This window comes from Bombina bombina, chromosome 11 (assembly GCF_027579735.1).
Source record: "Bombina bombina isolate aBomBom1 chromosome 11, aBomBom1.pri, whole genome shotgun sequence".
In the NCBI taxonomy this organism is placed as follows: Eukaryota; Metazoa; Chordata; class Amphibia; order Anura; family Bombinatoridae; genus Bombina; species Bombina bombina.
The window spans coordinates 55,519,679-55,544,147 of NC_069509.1; the positions used below are offsets into that span (position 1 = coordinate 55,519,679).

Consider the following 24,469-nt stretch of genomic DNA (forward strand, 5'->3'; position numbering starts at 1 on the left):
GCGATTTGTAGGTTGGCGGATTAGGGGTTAATAAATTTTATTAGTTATTGCAGTGGGGGATGACGGTTGAGAGGTAGATATTGCGCATGCATTAGGTGATTAAGACTACCAGGGAGTTACGGTGCTCATATACTCAGCGCAAGGCTTGCTGCGCCTGCCTATGTGTGGTGAGGTGAGTCCTTGCGCTGAATATGTGATACTGACTTGCGACACCGGTTCTATGTTAATGGGAGTAAAAACAGCTGCCGATGGGTAAAATATACGTGCCACACTTGTATGCAGCGCCGTATATGTGATCGCTACAGCCGTCTAAAAATAGCCGACGCCGGCTTTTGTGGGCGACGCTGCATATGTGATTGAGCCCCAGGTTTGTCTGGTTAAATGCTGCCTTGGTTTTGTATGATTAAACCCACTGGATGTGGAAGGATTTTAGGGTGGGTTATTAGGGTTATTAAACATATTCCTTGTTATAAAACCTTTTTATATTTAATCTAGTTTTGCAGCAACTATGCTGGTTGAGGCAATGCATGAAACCCAATCTAGAAGAGAAGGGATGGCACGCCTTTATTATAATTTACCCATATTGGTAATCTGTATCCCTTAGCAAGCTCCAAGAAATGACTTGGATAGTTAAAGTCAAAATTAAACTTTCAGGGTTTAGATAAAGCATGCAATTTAAAACAAACAAAAAAGATCTAATTTAATGTTATTAAATTTGCATTGTTCTCTTGGTATCCTTTTGTTGCAGGCTTTTAGCAGCTCTAGAAAAGGCACGTGTCTTTAGCACTCTATAGTAGCACTGTTTGCGACAATGTTTAAAGCAATGCTATACATTAGGGATGTGCATTCGGATCTTTCGTGAGGATCCGAATGTGGAAGTAAGCAGTGGCTCGTGTCCTTCGGATATTTTCGGAGCCAGATTGATTCTTGTAAAAGACCTCCACTCTAAGATCTGGATTTGCAAACACTGCTGCCATGGTTCGTTAAAGGGACATAAAACTCCAAAATATTTTTTCATGACTCAGATAGATAATACATATTTAAACAACTTTCAAATATACTTCTGTTATCAATTTTGCTATCTGAACACATTTATAAGCCAATGAAAATGGGCATACAAGTGCAGCCACCAATCAGCAGCTCCAAGCTCTTGAGCCTATCTAGATATGCCTTTCCACAAAGGATACAAAGACAATGAAGCAAATTTTGATTAAATAAAGTAAACTGGTTTTTTTTTTAAATTTAATTTGCATGCTTGATATAAAGTCCCTGTTTCTCAATTCCAGTCCTTGGTGCCCCAAACAGACCAGATATCTGAACTAGGTGAAATAATCAGAAAAAGCAAGAGGATGAGTGGAAAAGTCCACAGGTGAAATACAAGAGGGAGAGAATAAAAGACTAAAAAAAAGGAAGGCTAAAAAACAAGGGGTAGATGCAGAGTGAAAATATAGGGGTAGGTGGACAAATATTGTGTTGAAGTTATCGTTATATTAACCCCTTAATGCCATTAGGACGTTCCATGCCGTACTAACCGCGCTGGGCTTTAGAGCCGTTAGGACGGCATGGAATGTCTGCTTTACTGAAGCAGCTTTGGCTCCCTAACTGGGATCGCAGAATGGAGGGCGTGCCTAGCATCATAGGCATTCCCCCAAACGGGATCCCATCATTGAAATCATGTGATCGCATGTACGACTGTGTGATTTAAATTTTTTTACTTATTTGTTGAAATTGATTTAAATTTTTTACTTATTTGTTCCGATGTAACAAATAAGTACCGGCAAAAAATGGGTTAATACTGCCCAGTCGACATATGTATACTGAGTCCACCCTAATAAGCCATGAACATAATACATTTTACTATTTTCCTGTTATTGTATTTAACCCCTTCAGGACAGACGTATTTGTCCAAGTTCAAACAGTAAACAAAAAAGGAAGCACATGATGGTCACTGCAATTATGTGCTTCAAAAATGATGCTGATTGGCTCCTGGGGGACTGCACGCCCTCCAGTCAGATCAATTGACGTTTGTAGACAAAAGGGATCAGGACGCAGCAAAAGTAATGACGCTAAAGCCCATTGCTTTTAGGACGGCATGAAATGTCCTAAGAGCGTCAAAGGGTTAAAATTCTCCAACAGCTAGAGTAACATTTGCATTTTGGAAAATAATCTAGTAAAATGTATACATCATTTAACATTTTATATTCAAATCTGTGTTTCATGTCCCATTAATATTATATTCTGAGAAAGATCTGAATATTGCTATTACTGACAAATAAAAACTCAATATGTGAAAGTAATATGCTCAATAAACAATGAAGAGCAAATATACAAAGTATCATTAAAAAAAGTCTTCCTCACTAGGTTGTACCTTAACCTTGAAACAGCTGCGTAAACAGTGAAATGGGCGTTGTACTTAACCAGGCAGTCATTTGGTTACCAGGAAGGAAGGTGCCTTAAAGGGACAGTATACATCAATTTTCAAATAACTGCATGCATAAGACAATACTATATAAAAATCCAGTATAAAACCTTTTAAAAACTTCCTTAAAAGCTCCCAGTTTAGCTCTGTTGATGAGGTTAGGCTGGGACATTTAGGCTAGAAACGCTTTAACCCCTTGGGCTTTTTGGACGTACCATTATGTCTCGAAAATGCTGGATTTTAAGGACCCTAGTGACGTAATGGTGCCTCCTCCCTTTTGCTCTGCATTCTGAGGGGATTGCTGGCTTCGACCGCCCTCAACCCTGGAACCTACCTCACAACTGAAGCACTGTGTCCGGGGTCAATCACAGCCCAGGCAGTCATGTGATCATTGCGATAGCAAATCACAATGTTACTCTATCCAGGACCATAATCGTAACAATAGAAGTGCACCTCTGCCTCTCATGATCTCTGTGTTCTAGAGAGAGCTAACAGTTAGGGCAGTTGCTACATTGTTTTTGTAGCTTAATTGAAGTGCCTCATACACCCACACACACACAAAATCCCACAAATAATTAACCCCTAAGCCTTGTCACTGTGATTATTACATGTGATCCGGGCTGGGTTTTTTTGTTTTGTTTTTTAAACCATAATTTTAATAACAAATGAATTAGTTAAATATTTATTATTTAGTGTAAGGGTAAGGCTTTGGGGTTTAAGGTTAACATTAACCTCTTGATCAGAGATCCTTCACTGTCCTCATTCCAGTCAGCATTGTGATCTGTGGTGATCAGGGCTCAGGAATATTGAAATCCTGATGTGGCACACATCAGGATTTCAATATTCACAGTGAAAAAAGCAAATTATGTGTGAAAAACTTATTTTTGTTTGTTTGTTTTTTACCGCAAATTTTGGAAGAAATTAGTGATGAGATAGTGGTTCATAAAAGCTGAAAATTCTCCATTTCAGATTTCCAGGGTGTCTACCATTGAAAATAGTATTCATTTTGGGGGGTATCTTGAGCTGGTAGGCTATTGCTCTACTCTTAATGCAACATGGGCCCAAGAAATTAATTTGTAAAAATTCCTGCTTTGAAAACAGAAATGGGCAGGTTCCTAATTTGGCCCTTTATCTTCAGAAAAAGTAGACAAACCTATACATGTGGGGTACTGGCGGATGAGATGTAGCTGAAAACATATAAAGGAATTTGTCTGCAGTGGCGCACATCAGGATTTCAATATTCACAATGAAAATGCAACTTGTGTGCTAAAAATGATGATTTTATTACCGCAAAATATGGAAGAAGTTGGTTATGAGATGGGGGTTCACAAAGGCTGAAAATGCTCCATTTCAGATTCCCTGGGGTGTCTACCATTGAAAATAGTATACATAATGGGGGTATTTTGAGCTGGTAGGCTACTGCAGTAATCTAAATGCAACATGGACCCAAGAAAATAAGCTGTACAAATTCCTGCTTTGAAAACAGAAATGGGCAGGTTCATAATTGGGCCCTTTACTTCACAAAAAACATAATTTATGCTTACCTGATAAATTTATTTCTCTTGTAGTGTATCCAGTCCACGGATCATCCATTACTTGTGGGATATTCTCCTTCCCAACAGGAAGTTGCAAGAGGATCACCCACAGCAGAGCTGCTATATAGCTCCTCCCCTAACTGCCATATCCAGTCATTCGACCGAAACAAGCCGAGAAAGGAGAAACCATAGGGTGCAGTGGTGACTGAAGTGTAATTAAAATTTAGACCTGCCTTAAAAGGACAGGGCGGGCCGTGGACTGGATACACTACAAGAGAAATAAATTTATCAGGTAAGCATAAATTATGTTTTCTCTTGTTAAGTGTATCCAGTCCACGGATCATCCATTACTTGTGGGATACCAATACCAAAGCTTAAGTACACGGATGATGGGAGGGACAAGGCAGGAACTTAAACGGAAGGAACCACTGCCTGTAGAACCTTTCTCCCAAAAACAGCCTCCGAAGAAGCAAAAGTATCAAATTTGTAAAATTTTGAAAAGGTATGAAGCGAAGACCAAGTCGCAGCCTTGCAAATCTGTTCAACAGAGGCCTCATTTTTAAAGGCCCAGGTAGAAGCCACAGCTCTAGTAGAATGAGCTGTAATTCTTTCAGGGGGCTGCTGTCCAGCAGTCTCATATGCTAAACGGATTATACTCCGAAGCCAAAAAGAAAGAGGTTGCTGAGGCCTTTTGACCTCTCCTCTGTCCAGAGTAAATAACAAACAGGTGAGATGTTTGGCGAAAATCTTTAGTAGCCTGCAAGTAAAACTTCAATGCACGGACTACGTCTAGATTATGCAAAAGACGTTCCTTCTTTGAAGAAGGATTAGGGCATAATGATGGAACAACAATCTCTTGATTGATATTCTTGTTAGAAACCACCTTAGGTAAAAACCCAGGTTTTGTACGCAGAACTACTTTATCTGAATGAAAGATCAGATAAGGAGAATCACAATGTAAGGCAGATAACTCCGAGACTCTTCGAGCCGAGGAAATAGCCATCAGAAAAAGAACTTTCCATGATAGAAGTTTGATATCAGTAGAATGAAGGGGTTCAAACGGAACCCCTTGAAGAACTTTAAGAACCAAGTTTAAGCTCCATGGGGGAGCAACAGGTTTAAACACAGGCTTAATTCTAACTAAAGCCTGACAAAATGCCTGAACGTCTGGAACTTCTGCCAGACGCTTGTGTAAAAGAATAGACAGAGCAGAAATCTGTCCCTTTAAAGAACTAGCTGATAGTCCTTTGTCCAAACCCTCTTGGAGGAAGGACAATATCCTAGGAATCCTAACCCTACTCCATGAGTAATTCTTGGATTCACACCAATGAAGATATTTACGCCAAATCTTGTGGTAAATTTTCCTGGTGACAGGCTTTCGTGCCTGTATTAATGTATCAATTACTGACTCGGAGAAGCCACGCTTTGATAGGATCAAGCGTTCAATCTCCATGCAGTCAGTCTCAGAGAAAGTAGATTCGGATGATTGAAAGGACCTTGTATTAGAAGGTCTTGTCTCAGAGGCAGAGTCCATGGTGGAAAGGATGACATGTCCACTAGGTCTGCATACCAGGTCCTGCGTGGCCACGCAGGCGCTATCAATATCACCGATGCTCTCTCCTGTTTGATTTTGGCAATCAGACGAGGGAGCAGAGGAAACGGTGGAAACACATAGGCCAGGTTGAAGAACCAAGGCGCTGCTAGAGCATCTATCAGTGCCGCTTCTGGGTCCCTGGACCTGGATCCGTAACAAGGAAGCTTGGCGTTCTGGCGAGACGCCATGAGATCCAGTTCTGGTTTGCCCCAACGGAGAACCAATTGAGCAAACACCTCCGGATGGAGTTCCCACTCCCCCGGATGAAAAGTCTGATGACTTAGAAAATCCGCCTTCCAGTTCTCTACCCCTGGGATATGGATCGCTGATAGGTGGCAAGAGTGAGTCTCTGCCCAGCGAATTATCTTGGAGACTTCTGACATCGCTAGGGAACTCCTGGTCCCCCCTTGATGGATGATGTAAGCCACAGTCGTGATGTTGTCCGACTGAAATCTGATGAACCTCAGTGTTGCTAACTGAGGCCAAGCTAGAAGAGCATTGAATATTGCTCTTAACTCCAGAATATTTATTGGGAGGAGTTTCTCCTCCTGAGTCCATGAACCCTGAGCCTTCAGGGAGTTCCAGACTGCACCCCAACCTAGAAGGCTGGCGTCTGTTGTTACAATGGTCCAATCTGGCCTGCGAAAGGTCATACCTTTGGACAGATGGACCCGAGATAAACACCAGAGAAGAGAATCTCTGGTTTCCTGATCCAGATTTAGTAGAGGGGACAAATCTGTGTAATCCCCATTCCACTGACTGAGCATGCATAATTGCAGTGGTCTGAGATGCAGGCGCGCAAATGGCACTATGTCCATCGCCGCTACCATTAAGCCGATTACTTCCATGCACTGAGCCACCGTGGGGCGCGGAATGGAGTGAAGAACACGGCAAGCATTTAGAAGTTTTGATAACCTGGACTCCGTCAGGTAAATTTTCATTTCTATAGAATCTATCAGAGTCCCTAGGAAGGAAACCCTTGTGAGAGGAGATAGAGAACTCTTTTCTTCGTTCACTTTCCACCCATGCGACCTCAGAAATGCCAGAACTATCTCTGTATGAGACTTGGCTATTTGAAAGCTTGACGCCTGTATCAGGATGTCGTCTAGGTAAGGAGCCACCGCTATGCCTCGCGGTCTTAGAACCGCCAGAAGTGAGCCCAGAACCTTTGTAAAAATTCTTGGGGCTGTAGCCAACCCGAATGGCAGAGCTACAAACTGGTAATGCCTGTCTAGAAAGGCAAACCTCAGGAACCGATGATGATTCTTGTGGATCGGAATGTGAAGGTAGGCATCCTTTAAGTCCACTGTGGTCATGTACTGACCCTCTTGGATCATGGGTAAAATGGTTCGAATAGTTTCCATCTTGAATGATGGAACTCTGAGGAATTTGTTTAGGATCTTTAGATCCAAAATTGGTCTGAAGGTTCCCTCTTTTTTGGGAACCACAAACAGATTTGAATAAAACCCCTGTCCTTGTTCCGTCCGCGGAACTGGATGGATCACTCCCATTACAAGGAGGTCTTGCACGCAGCTTAGGAATGCCTCTTTCTTTATCTGGTTTGCAGATAATCTTGAAAGGTGAAATCTCCCTTGTGGGGGAGAAGCTTTGAAGTCCAGAAGATATCCCTGAGATATGATCTCCAACGCCCAGGGATCCTGAACATCTCTTGCCCACGCCTGGGCGAAGAGAGAGTCTGCCCCCTACTAGATCCGTTGTCGGATAGGGGGCCGCTCCTTCATGCTGTCTTGGAGGCAGCAGCAGGCTTTCTGGCCTGCTTGCCCTTGTTCCAGGACTGGGTAGGTTTCCAGGCCTGCTTAGATTGAGGAAAAGTTCCCTCTTGTTTTGAAGTAGAGGGAGCTGATCCTGCACCTGCCTTAAAATTTCGAAAGGCACGAAAATTAGACTGTTTGGCCCTTGATTTGGCCCTGTCCTGAGGAAGGGTATGACCCTTACCTCCAGTAATGTCAGCAATAATTTCTTTCAAACCAGGCCCGAATAAGGTCTGCCCCTTGAAAGGAATGTTAAGTAATTTAGACTTTGAAGTCACATCAGCTGACCAGGATTTAAGCCATAGCGCCCTACGCGCCTGGATGGTGAATCCGGAATTCTTAGCCGTTAGTTTAGTCAAATGAACAATGGCATCAGAAACAAATGAGTTAGCTAGCTTAAGTGTTCTAAGCTTGTAAATAATTTCAGTCAATGGAGCTGTATGGATGGCCTCAAACCAGAACGCCGCCGCAGCAGTGACAGGCGCAATGCATGCAAGGGGCTGTAAAATAAAACCTTGTTGAATAAACATTTTCTTAAGGTAACCCTCTAATTTTTTATCCATTGGATCTGAAAAAGCACAACTGTCCTCAACCGGGATAGTGGTACGCTTTGCTAAAGTAGAAACTGCTCCCTCCACCTTAGGGACTGTCTGCCATAAGTCCCGTGTAGTGGCATCTATTGGAAACATTTTTCTAAATATAGGAGGTGGGGAAAAGGGCACACCGGGTCTATCCCACTCCTTACTAATAATTTCTGTAAGCCTTTTAGGTATTGGAAAAACATCAGTACTCACCGGCACTGCATAGTATTTATCCAGCCTACACAATTTCTCTGGCACTGCAAATGTGTCACAGTCATTCAGAGCAGCTAATACCTCCCCAAGTAACACACGGAGGTTCTCAAGCTTAAATTTAAAATTAGAAATCTCTGAATCAGGTCTCCCCGATACAGAGACGTCACCCACAGACTGAAGCTCTCCGTCCTCAGGTTCTGCATATTGTGACGCAGTATCAGACATGGCTCTTACAGCATCTACGCGCTCTGTATCTCGTCTAACCCCAGAGCTATTGCGCTTGCCTCTCAATTCAGGCAATCTGGCTAATACCTGTGACAGGGTATTATTCATGATTGCAGCCATGTCCTGCAAAGTAATCGCTATGGGCATCCCTGATGTACTTGGCGCCATATTAGCGTGCGTCCCTCGAGCGGGAGGCGAAGGGTCCGACACGTGGGGAAAGTTAGTCGGCATAACTTCCCCCTCGACAGACCCCTCTGGTGACAATTCTTTTGTAGATAAAGACTGATCTTTACTGTTTAAGGTGAAATCAATACATTTAGTACACATTCTCCTATGGGGCTCCACAATGGCTTTTAAACATAATGAACAAGTAGTTTCCTCTGTGTCAGACATGTTTGTACAGACTAGCAATGAGACTAGCAAGCTTGGAAAACACTTTAAACAAAGTTAACAAGCAATATAAAAAAACGTTACTGTGCCTTTAAGAGAAACAAATTTTGGCAAAATTTGAAATAACAGTGAAAAAAGGCAGTTACACTAACGAAGTTTTTACAGTGTATGTAACAAGTTAGCAGAGCATTGCACCCACTTGCAAATGGATGATTAACCCCTTAATACAAAAAACAGATTAACAAAACGAAAAATATGTTTTTTAAACAGTCATAACAACTGCCACAGCTCCTACTTTTGAAGCCTGTTGAGCCCATCAGAGATGTCCTATAGCATGCAGGGGACTGCTGAGGGAAGCTGAATGTCACAGTTTGTAATTTTAACTGCACCAACTGTAACTTTTATACTATAACAGTGGAAAGCCTCAGGAAAACTGTTTCTAGCAAAAATAAAGCCAGCCATGTGGAAAAAACTAGGCCCCAATAAGGTTTATCACCAAAGCATATATAAAAATGATTAAACATGCCAGCAAACGTTTTATATTACACTTTTATAAGAGTATGTATCTCTGTTAATAAGCCTGATACCAGTCGCTATTAAATCACTGCATTTAGGCTTAACTTACATTAATCCGGTATCAGCAGCATTTTTCTAGCAAGTTCCATCCCTAGAAATATGTTTACTGCACATACCTTATTGCAGGAAAACCTGCACGCCATTCCCTCTCTGAAGTTACCTCACTCCTCAGAATATGTGAGAACGGCAATGGATCTTAGTTACTTCTGCTAAGATCATAGAAATCACAGGCAGATTCTTCTTCTAATGCTGCCTTTGATAAAACAGTACACTCCGGTACCATTTAAAAATAACAAACTTTTGATTGAAGTTAAGAAACTAACTATAATACACCACTCTCCTCTTACTACGTCCATCTTTGTTGAGAGTTGTAAGAGAATGACTGGATATGGCAGTTAGGGGAGGAGCTATATAGCAGCTCTGCTGTGGGTGATCCTCTTGCAACTTCCTGTTGGGAAGGAGAATATCCCACAAGTAATGGATGATCCGTGGACTGGATACACTTAACAAGAGAAAGTAGACAAACCTATACTTGTGGGGTACTGGTGGACTCAGTAGATGTAAACAAATATTGAGAAGTTTGTCTGCAGTGGTACATATCAGGGGGTATATTTATCAAAGCGTCAACTGAAAATACGCTTGAATCCCGCGTCATATTTGTTGCAAGATTGATCCACTGTAGTTAACAAAGCGTCAAGATTGTCAAATGTTGAAATTTGTGATGTAGTATACGCTCCCGGAATCTCAATCTGACGCAGATCGATGCTTGCATCATTACAGATGTTTCGATTTCAGATTCGACTCTATTTGACCCTTGTCCAAATTCATCAAACATTTAACAGGTACGCTTGCGTCTATTCAGACGCAGCGTACCTCGTTTTCAATCCGCCACCCTTGAGGCAGCGGATGCCATAGAACTCAATGGGAGTCTGAAAACACAGAAAGCTTATGTTCGATGATGCAAGAGAATGAAGTATATTACATAATAAAAGTAAATTATAAACTTTATTAAAATTGTATACCCTTTCTAAATCAAACAATATTATTGCTCCACATATGGTGCACTGGTAGATATAGGGATAAAAATTAAAAATACATTACTACTTATGAATTATGGTACAACTTTGTCTCTCATTACAAAGCAAGGGGACAATATTATTTCTCCAAATTTGTTGCAAAGTTTTGCCCTAAACTTGTCGCACTAATAGATATAGAGATAAAAATGAAATCAATACACAACATAATATAGCTAACTTCCTTTTTATTTTTTTGGAAAAATCTATGTGCACCATGTTTAAGCCATGTAATACAAGTCCCACTCTCCACTTCGCACCAATTTTAACGCAACACTTTTCGCACCAATTATGACGCAGACTCCTAAACAACCCACACGCTAGTGAATTTTTCAACCACTTTTGATTGGAATATGCATAATCACATGATTTATGACATCAGCCAATCTGATTCAAATATACATTTTAAACTATCACTAACGAATCTAATTGCTTGCGAATCTAAATACTTGTGTCATTGATAACTCATTAGAACTTGTAAGTGCCATTTGTTACATTGTGTATTATACTTTGAAAGTATGTATATGTGAAATTAGTATTAACGATAAACATTGATGCTGACATTAGGACACACAGTGTAATATTTTAGACAATGATTTTAAAATTCGAATTGATGTTTGATTCAATATAATCTTAAGATGATAGCTCAAAGGGATAGCCCACCTAACATTAAACTGTCATAATTCAGATACAGCAGAAATTAAAATCACCTCTTTACTGTCATGCTATTTTCAGTGTATTTCTTCCTTCTCTTGAATTTCTTTTTCAGTAAGAAATGTCATCTTATATGCCAGCCCATTTTATAACACCTGTGTAGGAGTGTTTTTTAAAACTAGATTGCAATCAGGAGCGGTTATACTGGTACAGAGAGAAAACTATCCCAGCTCTTAAAATATCCATTGATTGCAAATAAATACATATGATACCCTGATTACATGCTATATTCGCAATTATTCATGCTCAGAATAATAATAAACTTACACTATATACATATAGTGGTATAAATAAACACAGAGACATGACAGACAACATTGTTTAGAACAAAAAAAGGAACTTAGAGACATGTAAATATGTTTGCAAAAGATTTCTGACATAACACACACACACACACATATATATATATATATATATATATTCAAGTATGTGCAAAGATATATGTACAAATTCTAGCATTAATAAACATTTATAAAAAAGAAACATGAGATAAAAGCATATCATGATGACTTACAAATACACATTAATTTATGTGAAAGTATCATATAACAAATAAATATAAAAGTAACTTTCTATGAGAATTTGTTTGTTGAGGTATACATCTATCTATTTCTTGGACATTAACAGATAAAAAATAAAAGATTAGCTTTAGAGAAATGTGCTTGTTCATGGACAGTAATGAAATGGTATAAATAAAGTTGGGAAAAACCTGAATAACCGCGACATCGATGACTTGACGCGTGTGTTTCTTACGTTTTTTTTAAATTAATAAGGGGATTGTATGTGGATCCGTGTCAGCGATGTCTGGCGAGCGTATTGACGCTGGCGAATGCACTGAGATTGATGCTTTGATAAATATCCCCCCAGGAGTTCAATATTCACAATTAAAATGCAATATTGTGTGAGCCTGTGTGTAAAATACAAAAAAAAATATAACCCCATATTCTGGCAGATCTTGCTAATCAAATGACCATATGAAATGTGTCAAAACCCCCAAATGTAAAACCTCTGATTTTATATCTTTTTAAAAATATATACTCTTGTGTAGCAATTTTCGGTTGTGTATAAGTTGAGACACTTTCAATGCCAGCATATTGAATTTTGAAAAATTGTAGTTTTGAAACAATAATGTACCTCTTGTGGAAGTTGACCTTAAAGTGCCAAAATAATAAATTATATATATATATAATGTGTGTGTGTGTATATATATATATATATATATATATATATATATATATATATATATATATATATATATATATATATAGCTTTTATAAGAAAGCCCTATCTGTCCTTTAAAAAGCAATATATAATATATATGGGTGCATTAAATATTAAAGCAGAGATTCGTGGTTGACTATATAAACCTGTCAAAAATAGCAAAAAAAGCTCTGATCCTTTGTGCAAAAATTGTGAATATATTTGTCCTGAAGGGGTTACAGGTTAAGGCCTAAGGTAGAGAGAAGAGTAGCGTAAAAAGCACAAGACTAGAAAAGAGTTGCAGTGTGTGTCTGTACTCACCGTTTTAAAAGGATACTCCAGCAGACTCCAGGCCTCATCTCCATGGGTCATCAGCCAGCTTTCCCTCCCTACCACACCCAGATATTAGTAATGGGGGAGTGAGCTTTACGGCTTCCTTAGGGTCGCTGATGTTATGGCTGAGATAGGGTTATTTGAGCCAGTCTACTTAAGACCATGGTTGTAGTATTTAATCTATATATTTGAGTACATGATAACCTATACAGCTATGAGGGGCTTCGGGAAAGGTGAGATTAGGACAGCTATACATGGCATGTAGCAATCACTTTCTGTTAATGTTTGTTTCTCACAGTTGTGATTGTCACTGTCAGTACAGGCTGTGGTGACATTTTATCACTGGAATATTCACCTAGCTGTTATTAAAACCCTTTACCAGATACAGCTTTGTTTCTTGTCAAGGTGTTAAAAATACTCTCATATAGCATTTGACATCATATGATAAGCCACTCCCTATTGAATTGGGGCATAAAAAATGGAACACCAAACTAGTTCCTCTCTCTTCTCTCTCCCTCTCTTGCTGAAGATGGCTGATGTTGGACACATTGGAGAATTCGGCTAAGTATATTCCTTTGATAAAATTCTGTGATTATTTTAGCAGTGTTGCACAAATTGGGGTTGTGGTTAGGGATGGGCGAATGTGTAAATTTCCAAATTCGAATGTTAGAAGGAATGTTATTACTGAAATTCAAATTATAAATCCGAATGTTGATAAGAACGAATTTTCTTAAAAATTCTATAATCGATTGCTATTTACAGTTTTCGAATGTCACTTTCGAATTTGAATGTTTATAATTATATTGAATGTCCACATTCGAAATTTCGAATTTAACATTCTATTTAACAAATACTATTCAGAAGTTCAATAGTTCATGTGGTAGGGAGGGAATCTAGTAAATTGATACATAATAGATACAAATATATAATTTCGAATGTTTCTATATAGAATATTGCATAATTCGAATATTACATTTAAAGAAAGCATTAGAAATACAATTTAGAAAAATTTGAATTTTTCGAAACGAATATTTTCGAATGTAATCGTAAAATCCAAAACCGAACATGCGAAAATCGAATGTTAGAATGTTATGTAAACATTCGAAATTCGATTCGCATGAACGAATGTGTTAAAATTTGTTTCATTTTTCGCATGTTGCGAAACATTCACCCATCACTAGTTGTGGTAGCTAGTTGCCCTGTAATAATTATTTGGACTGTTTTGCTGTAAAATATATTTGTAAATATATCTCTAAATATATTCCTCTTATTAACATATATTGATTCCTAATAAATGCTTTGGAAACAATGGAGACCATTTTACAGTGTTTATTTAACAACTTAGTTGTAATGGATTAGTCGTTTCCAGATAATTTACCGTAGAATTGTATTTAGTATAAATTTAAAAATCTAGATACATTTATATTTTATATATATATATATATATATATATATATATATATCTCCAGATAAAATGAAAAAACACATTTTGGCGACCACAAAGGGACAAAATTAAAAACCACACAGGCGTCTTCATAACTGACCTTTCACACGGGATTGCGCAGTTGTTCAGAAGGAACCTATTGCAATCCAAGTCCATCCTCATCACTGCTAAACAATATGGATTCCATTTGTATCTGAGGCATGCTGGACATACTGAGCAATATTGTCACTTGTAATATATTTTCTAAATGTACTTTTATTGATTTGAAAGGCACGTTTTCGTGTTATCTACATAAAAAAACAAGGACTTATGACATCTTCTTAAACTGGAATTTGACAGGACAGAAACTGTAAAATTTATAACCGCCCATTTGCAATATTGTAGGTAAAAAGAAGATGTTCAAACTTTTTGTGAATGTGTTTTAAAAAGATAACACGTCTTAGGGCAATGGCGGTTCTACAATTTAATATTGGGGGAAGGGGTGCTTAAGGACTTTAAAAAGTTAATTTTGAAACAATAAGAATCATGTATTAGAATACACAGACGTAGTACAATAAAATAGTTTTGGTTTGTACAGGAATGTGTTTCAGAGAGGCAGAGTACATGTGATTATGCTTGCAAGCAACAGAATGCATATGAAAGCCCTTACCTGAAGTGCCTTAAGGGTTAACCCAACCTAGGAGTTAGCTGAGTAAGGGAATGAAACATTGTTTCTTATAAGGGGCGTTTTCCCTTACCTTATATAAGGCTGTGTAAGGGAATCCTCTTAACTCCTGGATCCTGCTGCTGTTTTTTTCCCTCACACCCCATTGTTGGTTTTGTATTTCAAGGAAGTGGTGCCGAGGTAGCCCAGAGTCCTTTTGGCTACCGTAGTTGTCATGGCAGGGGCATGCACATTTGAGCTAGCTCAGAGTAAGCCCATAGACTTTATTTTTTGCCCTTCCGGGTAAATGTCTTGTGGTACTGCTGGCATTACTTGGACCCCTAATAGGTCAGGGCATGAAACATAACTTTATAAAGAGCACCCTGGCAGGCGGGGTCAGGGTTCTGCAAATGTTTGCCATAGCCTATTGGTGCAGGGGTCGAGCTAATGGGAGGGGCAGGATGCAGCAGTTCAGAGCCTGCTGTGCCTCTCCCCGCCGGCCTGCTGGCCCTCGTTTCCTGGTGACTGTCGGTTTCCAATTTTTGATGGGCGGGGCCCGGCTGGGGTCCTGCAAAAATCGCTCACATGCAGGTCCCTGTCCTTGCTTCACTTGGGTCCTACTTGTAGATTAGTATCTGGACCTCTTGCGCCGCTCCCTGTTTTGTTTAAGAAACAAAGTTAGCATGCTTTTCAGCATTTTGTACTTAATAAATGCGTCCCGTGTTGACTTTCTCGCCAGCTCCTCTTGTTGTGTCTTTATTTAATTACGGGAATGTTTTAGGGAGCTCAGATAGCTCATGAATGGGTGGGTTTAACGCTTAAGTGAAAACCACTTGTAAGGTAACAAGTAATAAGGGATGATTTTATTTTTTTATTTGCCCCCTGAAAAATGGCACTTACTAGATTTAAGCAGATACTGGTGATCTGAATGATTTACTTTCTTTTACAGAGGAACGACTAATATGTCTGAAGAACATTCCAACAATATGAGGAAGTTTATATCGAGGGCCTTTGATGTCACAAGTAAGATCATTATATAAGAAACTACAAATATGAGTAACTAGGAAAAGATTGTATTTTATTAAAAGTCCATACAGTATCATATCACTCTAGTTACAGTTGATCTACCTGCTTGTCTCTGTCTTTCTATAGTATTTTGTCTTTCTATTTATGTCTTGTTTTTTCTATTGTCAGTGTATTTAGAGTTTGTCTATTTAAAATAATGACAAAGGATTAAAAAGGAATGGAGCATTAAAGGGATAGGAAAGTTAAAATTAAACTTTCATGATTCGGATAGAGCATGCATTTTTAAGCAACTTTCTAATTTACTCCTATTATCAAATTTTCTTCATTCTCTTAGTATCTTGATTTGAAAAGCAATAATGTAAGCATAGAAGCCGTCCCATTTTTGTTTCAGAACCTGGGTAGCAATTTCTGATTAGTGTCTAAATGTAGCCACCCAATCAGCAAGTGCTACCCAGGTGCTGAGGCTTCTAAGCTCACATTCAAATAAAGATACCAAGAGAACGAAGAAAAAATGATAATAGGAGTAAATTAGAAAGTTGCTTAAAATTGCATGCTCTACCTGAATCATGAAACATTAATTTTGACTAGACTATCCCTTTAATTGCACAAATATAGCAGCACACAGTGAGAAAATACCTGCCTGTGTTTTATGACACTGATTCTTCACCGGTGCACCCAGCAACAATAATTACATATACCTGTAGCATAAAAAGAGCAAAATTATTGTGTGTGTGTGTTTATATATATATATATATATATATATATATATATATATATATATATTGTGTGTGTGTGTGTGTATATATATATATATATATATATATATATATATATATATATATATATTGTGTGTGTGTGTGTATATATATATATATATATATATACAACAAAGTTAGAGACCGCACTCATAGGTCTTTTAAATCCACCAAAGTGACTTTATTGCCAGTAACGTTTCGCACTCACATGGACAAATATTTTATCTATAAAATATAGCATAAACAATGTTATAATACAGTACAATAATAATATATTAAAATCTCAAATGAGACCACCGGTGGATTTCTAAAAATATATATTGGCATATAATATGAAAAATGTCGATAAGGCTTATAAATGGCTGATTTAAAAAACAGGCATTGAATAATATTCAAAATGCAAAGTCCGTACAAAATCAGAATCTGCAGATATAATCGGACAGTGATCTAAAGGGTCGGTAACAGCGTGATAGTAAAGTGTCCTTTAGAAGTGGAGGATTGCGGTTAATATGGGCAGAATTTCAGTCCGTAAAAAGACACTTATAGAAGTTTAGACAACAGAGCCTTCACATGAAGACAACAAACAGAACTTGATACCAAGTATACTTCACCACTTTGTAGCTTCCTTCGGTATGTGGCTGCACAAATCGCACTGGTATTACTTGGTCCGTCTGTTTGTACGCCGTTGTAGCTCCACGATGTAGATTACTTCTGCCTTGCGGTCACGTGTGGTGTGAGAGCCAATCAGGGTAGAGATTTTCCGGTGTGAGATTTGAAACTTGTTTGTTGTCGGCTTCTTTATGTGATATAAATTTCCAGTTCAATGTTGAAGATTCTGATTTTGTACGGACTTTGCATTTTGAATATTATTCAATGCCTGTTTTTTAAATCAGCCATTTATAAGCCTTATCGACATTTTTCATATTCTATGCCAATATATATTTTTAGAAATCCACCGGTGGTCTCATTTGAGATTTTAATATATTATTATTGTACTGTATTATAACATTGTTTATGCTATATTTTATAGATAAAATATTTGTCCATGTCAGTGCGATAGCTTTTTTAGCACTATTCCTTTTCTTAACACTTTTTACCTAGGTTGTTTTTTTAGCAGTAACACCCAACTTTGGAATTGCATTTATCACACACCTGTTAGTTTCAATTATATTATATATATACTGTATATGTGTATATGTGTATATAAAACACAGGAATGGACCACACTCACATACTGGACTGTGTACACAATCACATCCTAAGCCACTCTAAACTCCACAGCCCTGAACACTGACAGACAGCTACAAAGTTCCCAGCAACACAGGCAGCTGACCCCAGAGCAGCCTGGGTGACAAACCTGCAGGGAAGCATTACAAACATTATCAACTCAACACACAGAAAACCTCGCCAGCAGATTCACAGTAATGTTTAAAAGCAAAACTGGGGGAAGTCAGTTACATTTGGCGCCAAAGGATCAAGCCCAGGACCACAACAAGGTCTCCCCCTTCCTGGGACCCTAAACCAGCACCCACACAATGCATACTTCTAAAAAAAACAACTGGGAACCTCCCAGGGTGACATAGGCTTTTGTAACCTCCCCTATGTATATACAAAACACAGGAATGGACCACACTCACAGACTGGACCAGTGCACCCAGGAAGAATAATTACATGTACCTGTAGCATAAAATAGCAATTTTGTGTATGTATGTATATGTATATATATATATATATGTGTGTGTGTATGTATGTGTGTGTGTATATATATATATATATATATATATATATATAATTATAGTATATATATATATATATATATATATATATATATATATAGATACAAAAAAGAACAACAAGGAGGTGACACGTTTCGCGCATGCTCAGTGCGCTTCATCAGAGATCTCGGATGAAGCGCACTGAGCATGCGCGAAACGCGTCAGATCCGTAGCTTCTAAGCCTTGTACACTGGTTTTGTGCTCCACACATCAAGCTTGAATAAATTCACTTGCTTTAAGATTCCTGCACCTCCTTGTTGTTCTTTTTTGTATCTGCATTTGTGGCTGGGCAAGCCCGGAGGATTGGAATCGTTTCGTAGTTTTGCACTCTGCTACCAGCAGTGTTCCATACAGGAGCCCCCTTCACGGTAGTGAGTATTCTCTAAGAGTCCGCTTCCCTCTCTGATGTCACATAGGAGGAGCCTGACGCGGCATCATCCGCTCTGACACATACAGCCTCCGACGGACATCGATCCCTGCTCTACTACACAGAGAGCTGAGCTTTCTTGCAGCATCATCTGCTGAAGACGGAGAGGTACAGTACGACTGTTTGCTTTTTTTCTTAAGCATTTGCGGATTCTGTCAAGAACAAACTTAGGGGTATGTTTACCTGTCTTCTGCGCTTTATTATTATCACACCGAAGGGGGCTATCTATACTATTGGAACTTTGCATAGTGACTGACATCAATTTTTTTATACATAGCACCAAGACTTGTGCGTATAACATTACGTCTGCTGGTTTAGCACACATCTATGAGAGAGGACTGATTTTTGTTTGGTTCGATTGTTTGTATATATATATATATATATATATATATATCTCAATTTTTCTATTCATTTTTATACCTTAAACATTTATGTGGTTTTCATGCAAAGATGTAACGGCTAGATTACGAGTTTTGCGTTATGAGGGGTGCGGTGCTAACTTGCATGTTATTGTCACCGCTCACTTCCCTACAGCGCTGGTATTACAGGTTTACAAAAACCCGGCGTTAACAGGCAAGAAGTGAGCGTAGAGCAAAATTGTGCTCCATACCACACTCCAATACCAGTGCTGCTGAAAGCTGCAGTGAGCTGGTTATACGTGCTTATGCACGATTTCCCCATAGACCTCAATGGGGAGAGCCGGCTGAAAAAAAAAGTCTAACACCTGCAATAAAGCAGCGTAAAGCTCCATAACGCAGCCCCATTGATTCCTATGGGGAAACTAAATTTATGTTTACACCTAACACCCTAACATAAACCCCGAGTCTAAACACCCCTAATCTTACACTTATTAACCCCTAATCTGCCGCCCCCGACATTGCCGACACCTACATTATACTTAACCTCTAATCTGCTACCCCCAACATCGCCAACACCTATATTATATTTATTAACTCCTAATCTGCCGCCCACAATGTCGTCGCAACCTACTTACACTTATTAACCCCTAATCTGCCGCTCCGGACATCACCACCACTATAATAAACATATTAACCCCTAAACTGCCACACTCCCACATCACAAACACTAGTTAAATATTATTAGCCCCTAATCTGCCGCCCCTAACATCGCCGCCACCTACCTACATTTATTAACCCCTAATCTGCTGCCCCAACGTCGCCGCCACTATCCTAAATTTATTAACCCCTAAACCTAAGTCTAACCCTAAACCCTAACCTAGATACAATGTAACTATTAGTTATATTGTAGCTAGCTTAGGGTTTATTTTTATTTCACAAGCAAGTTTGTATTTATTTTAACTAGGTAGAATAGTTAGTAAATAATTATTAACTATTTACTAACTACCTAGCTAAAATAAATACAAATGTACCTGTAAAATAAAACCTAACCTGAGTTACACTAACACCTAACCTTACACTACAATTAAATAAATTACCTAAATTAAATACAATTACCTAAATTACAAAAAAAAACCCCACTAAATTACACAAAATAAAAAAAGACATTATCAGATATTTAAACTAATTACACCTAATCTAATAGCCCTATCAAAATAAAAAAGCCCCCCCAAAATAAAAAAAACCTATCCTAAACTACCAATAGCCCTTAAAAGAGCCTTTTGCGGGGCATTGCCCCAAAGAAATCAGCTCTTTTACCTGTAAAAAAAATACAAACAACCCCGCAACAATAAAACCCACCAACACATTTAGCTCTTTTTCAATTGCCCAAACACTAATCTAAAAATAAAACCCACCCAATAAACCCTTAAAAAAACCTAACACTAACCCCCGAAGATCCACTTACAGTTTTGAAGACCGGACATCCATCCTCAACGAAGCCGGGAGAAGTCTTCATCCAAGCGGCAAGAAGTCCTCAACGAAGCCGGGAGAAGTCTTCATCCAAGCCGGCAGAAGTAGTCCTCCAGACGGGCAGAAGTCTTCATCCAGATGGCATCTTCTATCTTCATCCATCCGGCGCATAGCAGGTCCATGTTCAAGACATCCGGCGCGGAGCATCCTCTTCCATCCAAGTCTTCTTCCAGAATGAAGGTTCCTTTAAGTGACGTCATTCAAGATGGCGTCCCTTGAATTCCGATTGGCTGATAGAATTCTATCAGCCAATCGGAATTAAAGGTGAAAAAATCCTATTAGCTGATGCAATCAGCCAATAGGATTGAGCTTCAATCCTATTGGCTGATCCAATCAGCCAATAGGATTGAGCTGGCATTCTATTGACTCAGCATGTGCAAGAATAAGTGTGTTTGCATTTGTGAATGGCTGATTGCTGTCACATGGTACGTGTATGCATTTGTGATTGGCTGATGGCTGTCACATGGTACAGGGGGAGTGGAAAAAGACATAACTTTTAAAATTGTCAGAAAAAAAATCTACTACTCATTTGAGGTTCAGACTAAGTGCTATTGCATTTTCTTGTTATCTTGTATTTGTTGATTATGCAAATCTACTGTGTTGACTGGTCCTTTAAGCTTGTAGGTTTAATCAGATTTTGTATTACTTTATCACATTGTATACATATACCTGCTTCTTTATCTTATATCTGTCCATAAACGAATCACCAATACTTGGAGAGAACAATGTAAAATTAACATTTTATTACCTTATCTCTTCTATACCCCACTGGGAGTGTAATTTCTTCTACTGGCTGTGCTTGAGGCCAAAAACTTTCAGGATGGGTGGGGAGATATCACAGGCTAAATATACTATTTCAAATGCCAATATAAGGCTAATGGAAATACTTGTAAACATTTTAATACACTCCAGCAGGTAAAGTGAATCATTGGGAACAAATTAAAGGGGAGAGCATTTTTGAGTAAACTGTCCCTTTAAAGGTGCCAGATACTGAAGCTCCGTCTCTTCATACTGGGCACTGCTATCTTGGAGCTTAAGTAATTCTCAGAGCCTGTGACAAAAGCAGTGTGCATTTACATATGAATGAGGTTGTATAAAGGGCTTAAGGTTAGGGTGCATGATACAGAGAAGCTTTACATTTTGCAGCTGCTGCATTGCTGTATATTAAAGTTGAGTGCCTTTTTTAAAATATATTTTGTGTAACTGTAAAACTATGTAAGAAATGTAAAGGTCACACAATGTATCATGCACACTAACTCCAAACAAATGAAACAGCTGTAAAAAAAGTGGGCAATATTACTGATATGTGAGTGCGCACAGCTTCTGTCACAGGCTGTGAGAATACTTTAGCTTCAAGATGGCGGCTCCAGTACAAAGACTGGTGGAGCTTTGGTATCTGGCACCTTTAAAGGGACATAAAACAAGTTGGATAGAGACAAAATATAATAACATGTACTTTAATTACTTTACCTGCAACTTTATATTGCAGTGCCTCGTCATTAACCCTTTCTTTTAAGTTTCCGAATTGTAAAGCTCTAACTCCCCCCACACATTTCCTTCTATGGCTGTATCTATGTCTATTGTTGTTTTGGTAGAATGCAAAAGTGAACAGGGATTATCTGCTGGAGCTGCCTAGAAGCTGTGAACTCACTTGAAATACAATGCCTGTGCTCTAAACACTGATAAGGGGGGTGTAGTAGACTGCTCCAGACAGCATGGCTATTTTAGTATTTTTGCAAATTATTTTAAAATACTTGCCAGCAATTTTTTAAACAATGTTTTTATGCAAACTATTTTTAATTAATTAGCACTTTTAGTATATGAACAGATCTCAACCTATATTATGGCACTTTAAGCTATTAAAACAGGAAAACGGATTTGAAAAGATCTGCAGGAACTGGATAAAATGCAATAACACAGTGGAGCAGTTACTATTCTTTTGGAGACTTGCACAGCAGTTAATGTCCTTTTAAGATCATTGTCAATAGTCGGGCGTAAATCTATTAGTTTTTTAATTAGGGATTTAGGCCTTTGTATTCAAAAAGATGCACTCACATATATTTTTAACCAGGTTTGCTTTAATCTGCATCATATTTTTTGACAATTATTTGAAGAAACAAATATAGGGAAAATACGCTGCCAGTAATGTACCTTCTAATTTTTTTATTTTTTTGAGCACTGGGCCAAAAATTGCACAGCTAAACATTTGTGTGCAAAGTGACTAGAATTGTGCACATTTTATAGTGCAGTCACAATTGAAAATGTTGTAAAGGTAATAACTTATAGACAAACTTTCCTACACACACTCTGACTCTCATACACACTCCCACAAATGGCTAACTCACATAATTTCTCCCACTCACTGTATTCACTGTCATTTGTCCATAATAGAGTATAATATCTTTGCTTTTTAAGCAGGGCTACTTACCTTAAAGGGATATTAAACTTAAAATTGTGTTCTTTTATTCCGACAGAGGATGCAATTTTAAATAACTTTCCAATTTAATGATTTAATTTTGTTTCATGTCTCTTAGTATCGTTTGTTGGATAGAATACCTAGGAAGGCACAGAAGATGCTGATTGGTGGCTGCACATATATGCCTCTTGTGATTGGCTTTCAGCTATCTACCAGTAGTACATTACTGCACTATCCTCATTCAACAAAGGATACCAAGAGAAGAAATGAATTAGATAATAGAAGTTTAATTGGAAAGTTGTTTAAAATTGTTATATCTATCTGATTCATGAAAGAAAAAATGTTGGGTTTCACGTCCCTTTAACTCTCATGAGCTTCTTGAACACCATTCACCTGAATAAAAAAACACAGACTTTACTGCAGGCTGTGAAAAAAGTATTTGCCGCCTCCTAAATCGACATCCACTCTAGTTAACTAGCTAGTTACATGATAACATAATGTTTGTGTAAGTTGGGTTATAAATAGTTTTATAAAATGTTTCTGCTTTTATTGGCCTGAAATGCTCTTTGGTTTTTCTTGTAGGTATTTTCCCTATTGTTCTGATCATGGAGGCGGGTGAAAGTTTGGACAAGATCAGCAATACGTTTTCATTGCTTGGAGTGAGCCATGTTTGTTCCCTTCAGAATTTCAGCACAGAGAAACCTGAGCGAACCCCCGAAACCGACGCTGAAATCATGAACTTTCTGACTGTGTGTATTAACGAGGCTGACAGAGGCCTACGAAAAAGACAGAGGCTAGGTAAGATGACGGAATACAAGAGGCAAGTTAAGGAACAAATGAGGATGGAGTTAGAATTAGAGAGAGAGAGAGTGAGAAAACAGATGAAGGGGCAAAAACACCACTGTAGTCACCGAGATGAAGACACTGAAAACGGTTAAGTTACCAGAGTTCAGAAGTCTCTGTGATTAGCCTCAAAACCAGACTCAATGGCTCCTAATTAGATTTTATCATCCCCTTTTTTATTTTGGTCAAGTGAATAGTCTTTAGTTCCATATACTGTGACCAGTGATATAACTTACCGTCTTATAAAGGAGACGCTAGGGATTTGCTTTCGGGTGTTCAGCTCTTTTTTCAGAGCTAGATTTCTTCTTGTGAAAGTCTGGATTTGCACAGATCTTCGTAGTTGCACTTTCACAAGCTGAATGCTGCTGGCGGCAGCCATATTTGGCATTCGTTTTATAATGTAAACACCCCGAATGCACATCCCTAGAGACACTTATATATCCATGGAAGCTTCACATACAGATGGTCATTATATATCATGTTATCCTACTTGAAGTTGGTGATTATATAATATGTAATTCATAATTATTTTTGAATTCTGAATCTACATTTTAGACCAGTTGTTTTTCTCATGGGATAATGGGAGTCCATGATGGTTGTTGTTCAAAAGTTATAATTTTTGTTTA

At 38.4% G+C, this 24,469-nt stretch overlaps 1 protein-coding gene across 1 annotated transcript in view; it reads left to right on the forward strand.

Annotated features, from left to right (window-relative positions):
• The window catches only part of LOC128641839 (uncharacterized), a 93,636-nt gene extending 69,398 nt beyond the window's left edge, over nt 1–24,238 (forward strand). The window contains exons 3-4 of the mRNA XM_053694397.1: nt 15,662–15,735; nt 23,583–24,238. Coding sequence (XP_053550372.1) covers nt 15,662–15,735; nt 23,583–23,938 — 430 coding nt within the window. The 3' untranslated portion in view covers nt 23,939–24,238. The remainder of the gene's footprint in view (nt 1–15,661; nt 15,736–23,582) is intronic.
• The last annotated feature ends 231 nt before the right edge of the window (nt 24,239–24,469 follow it).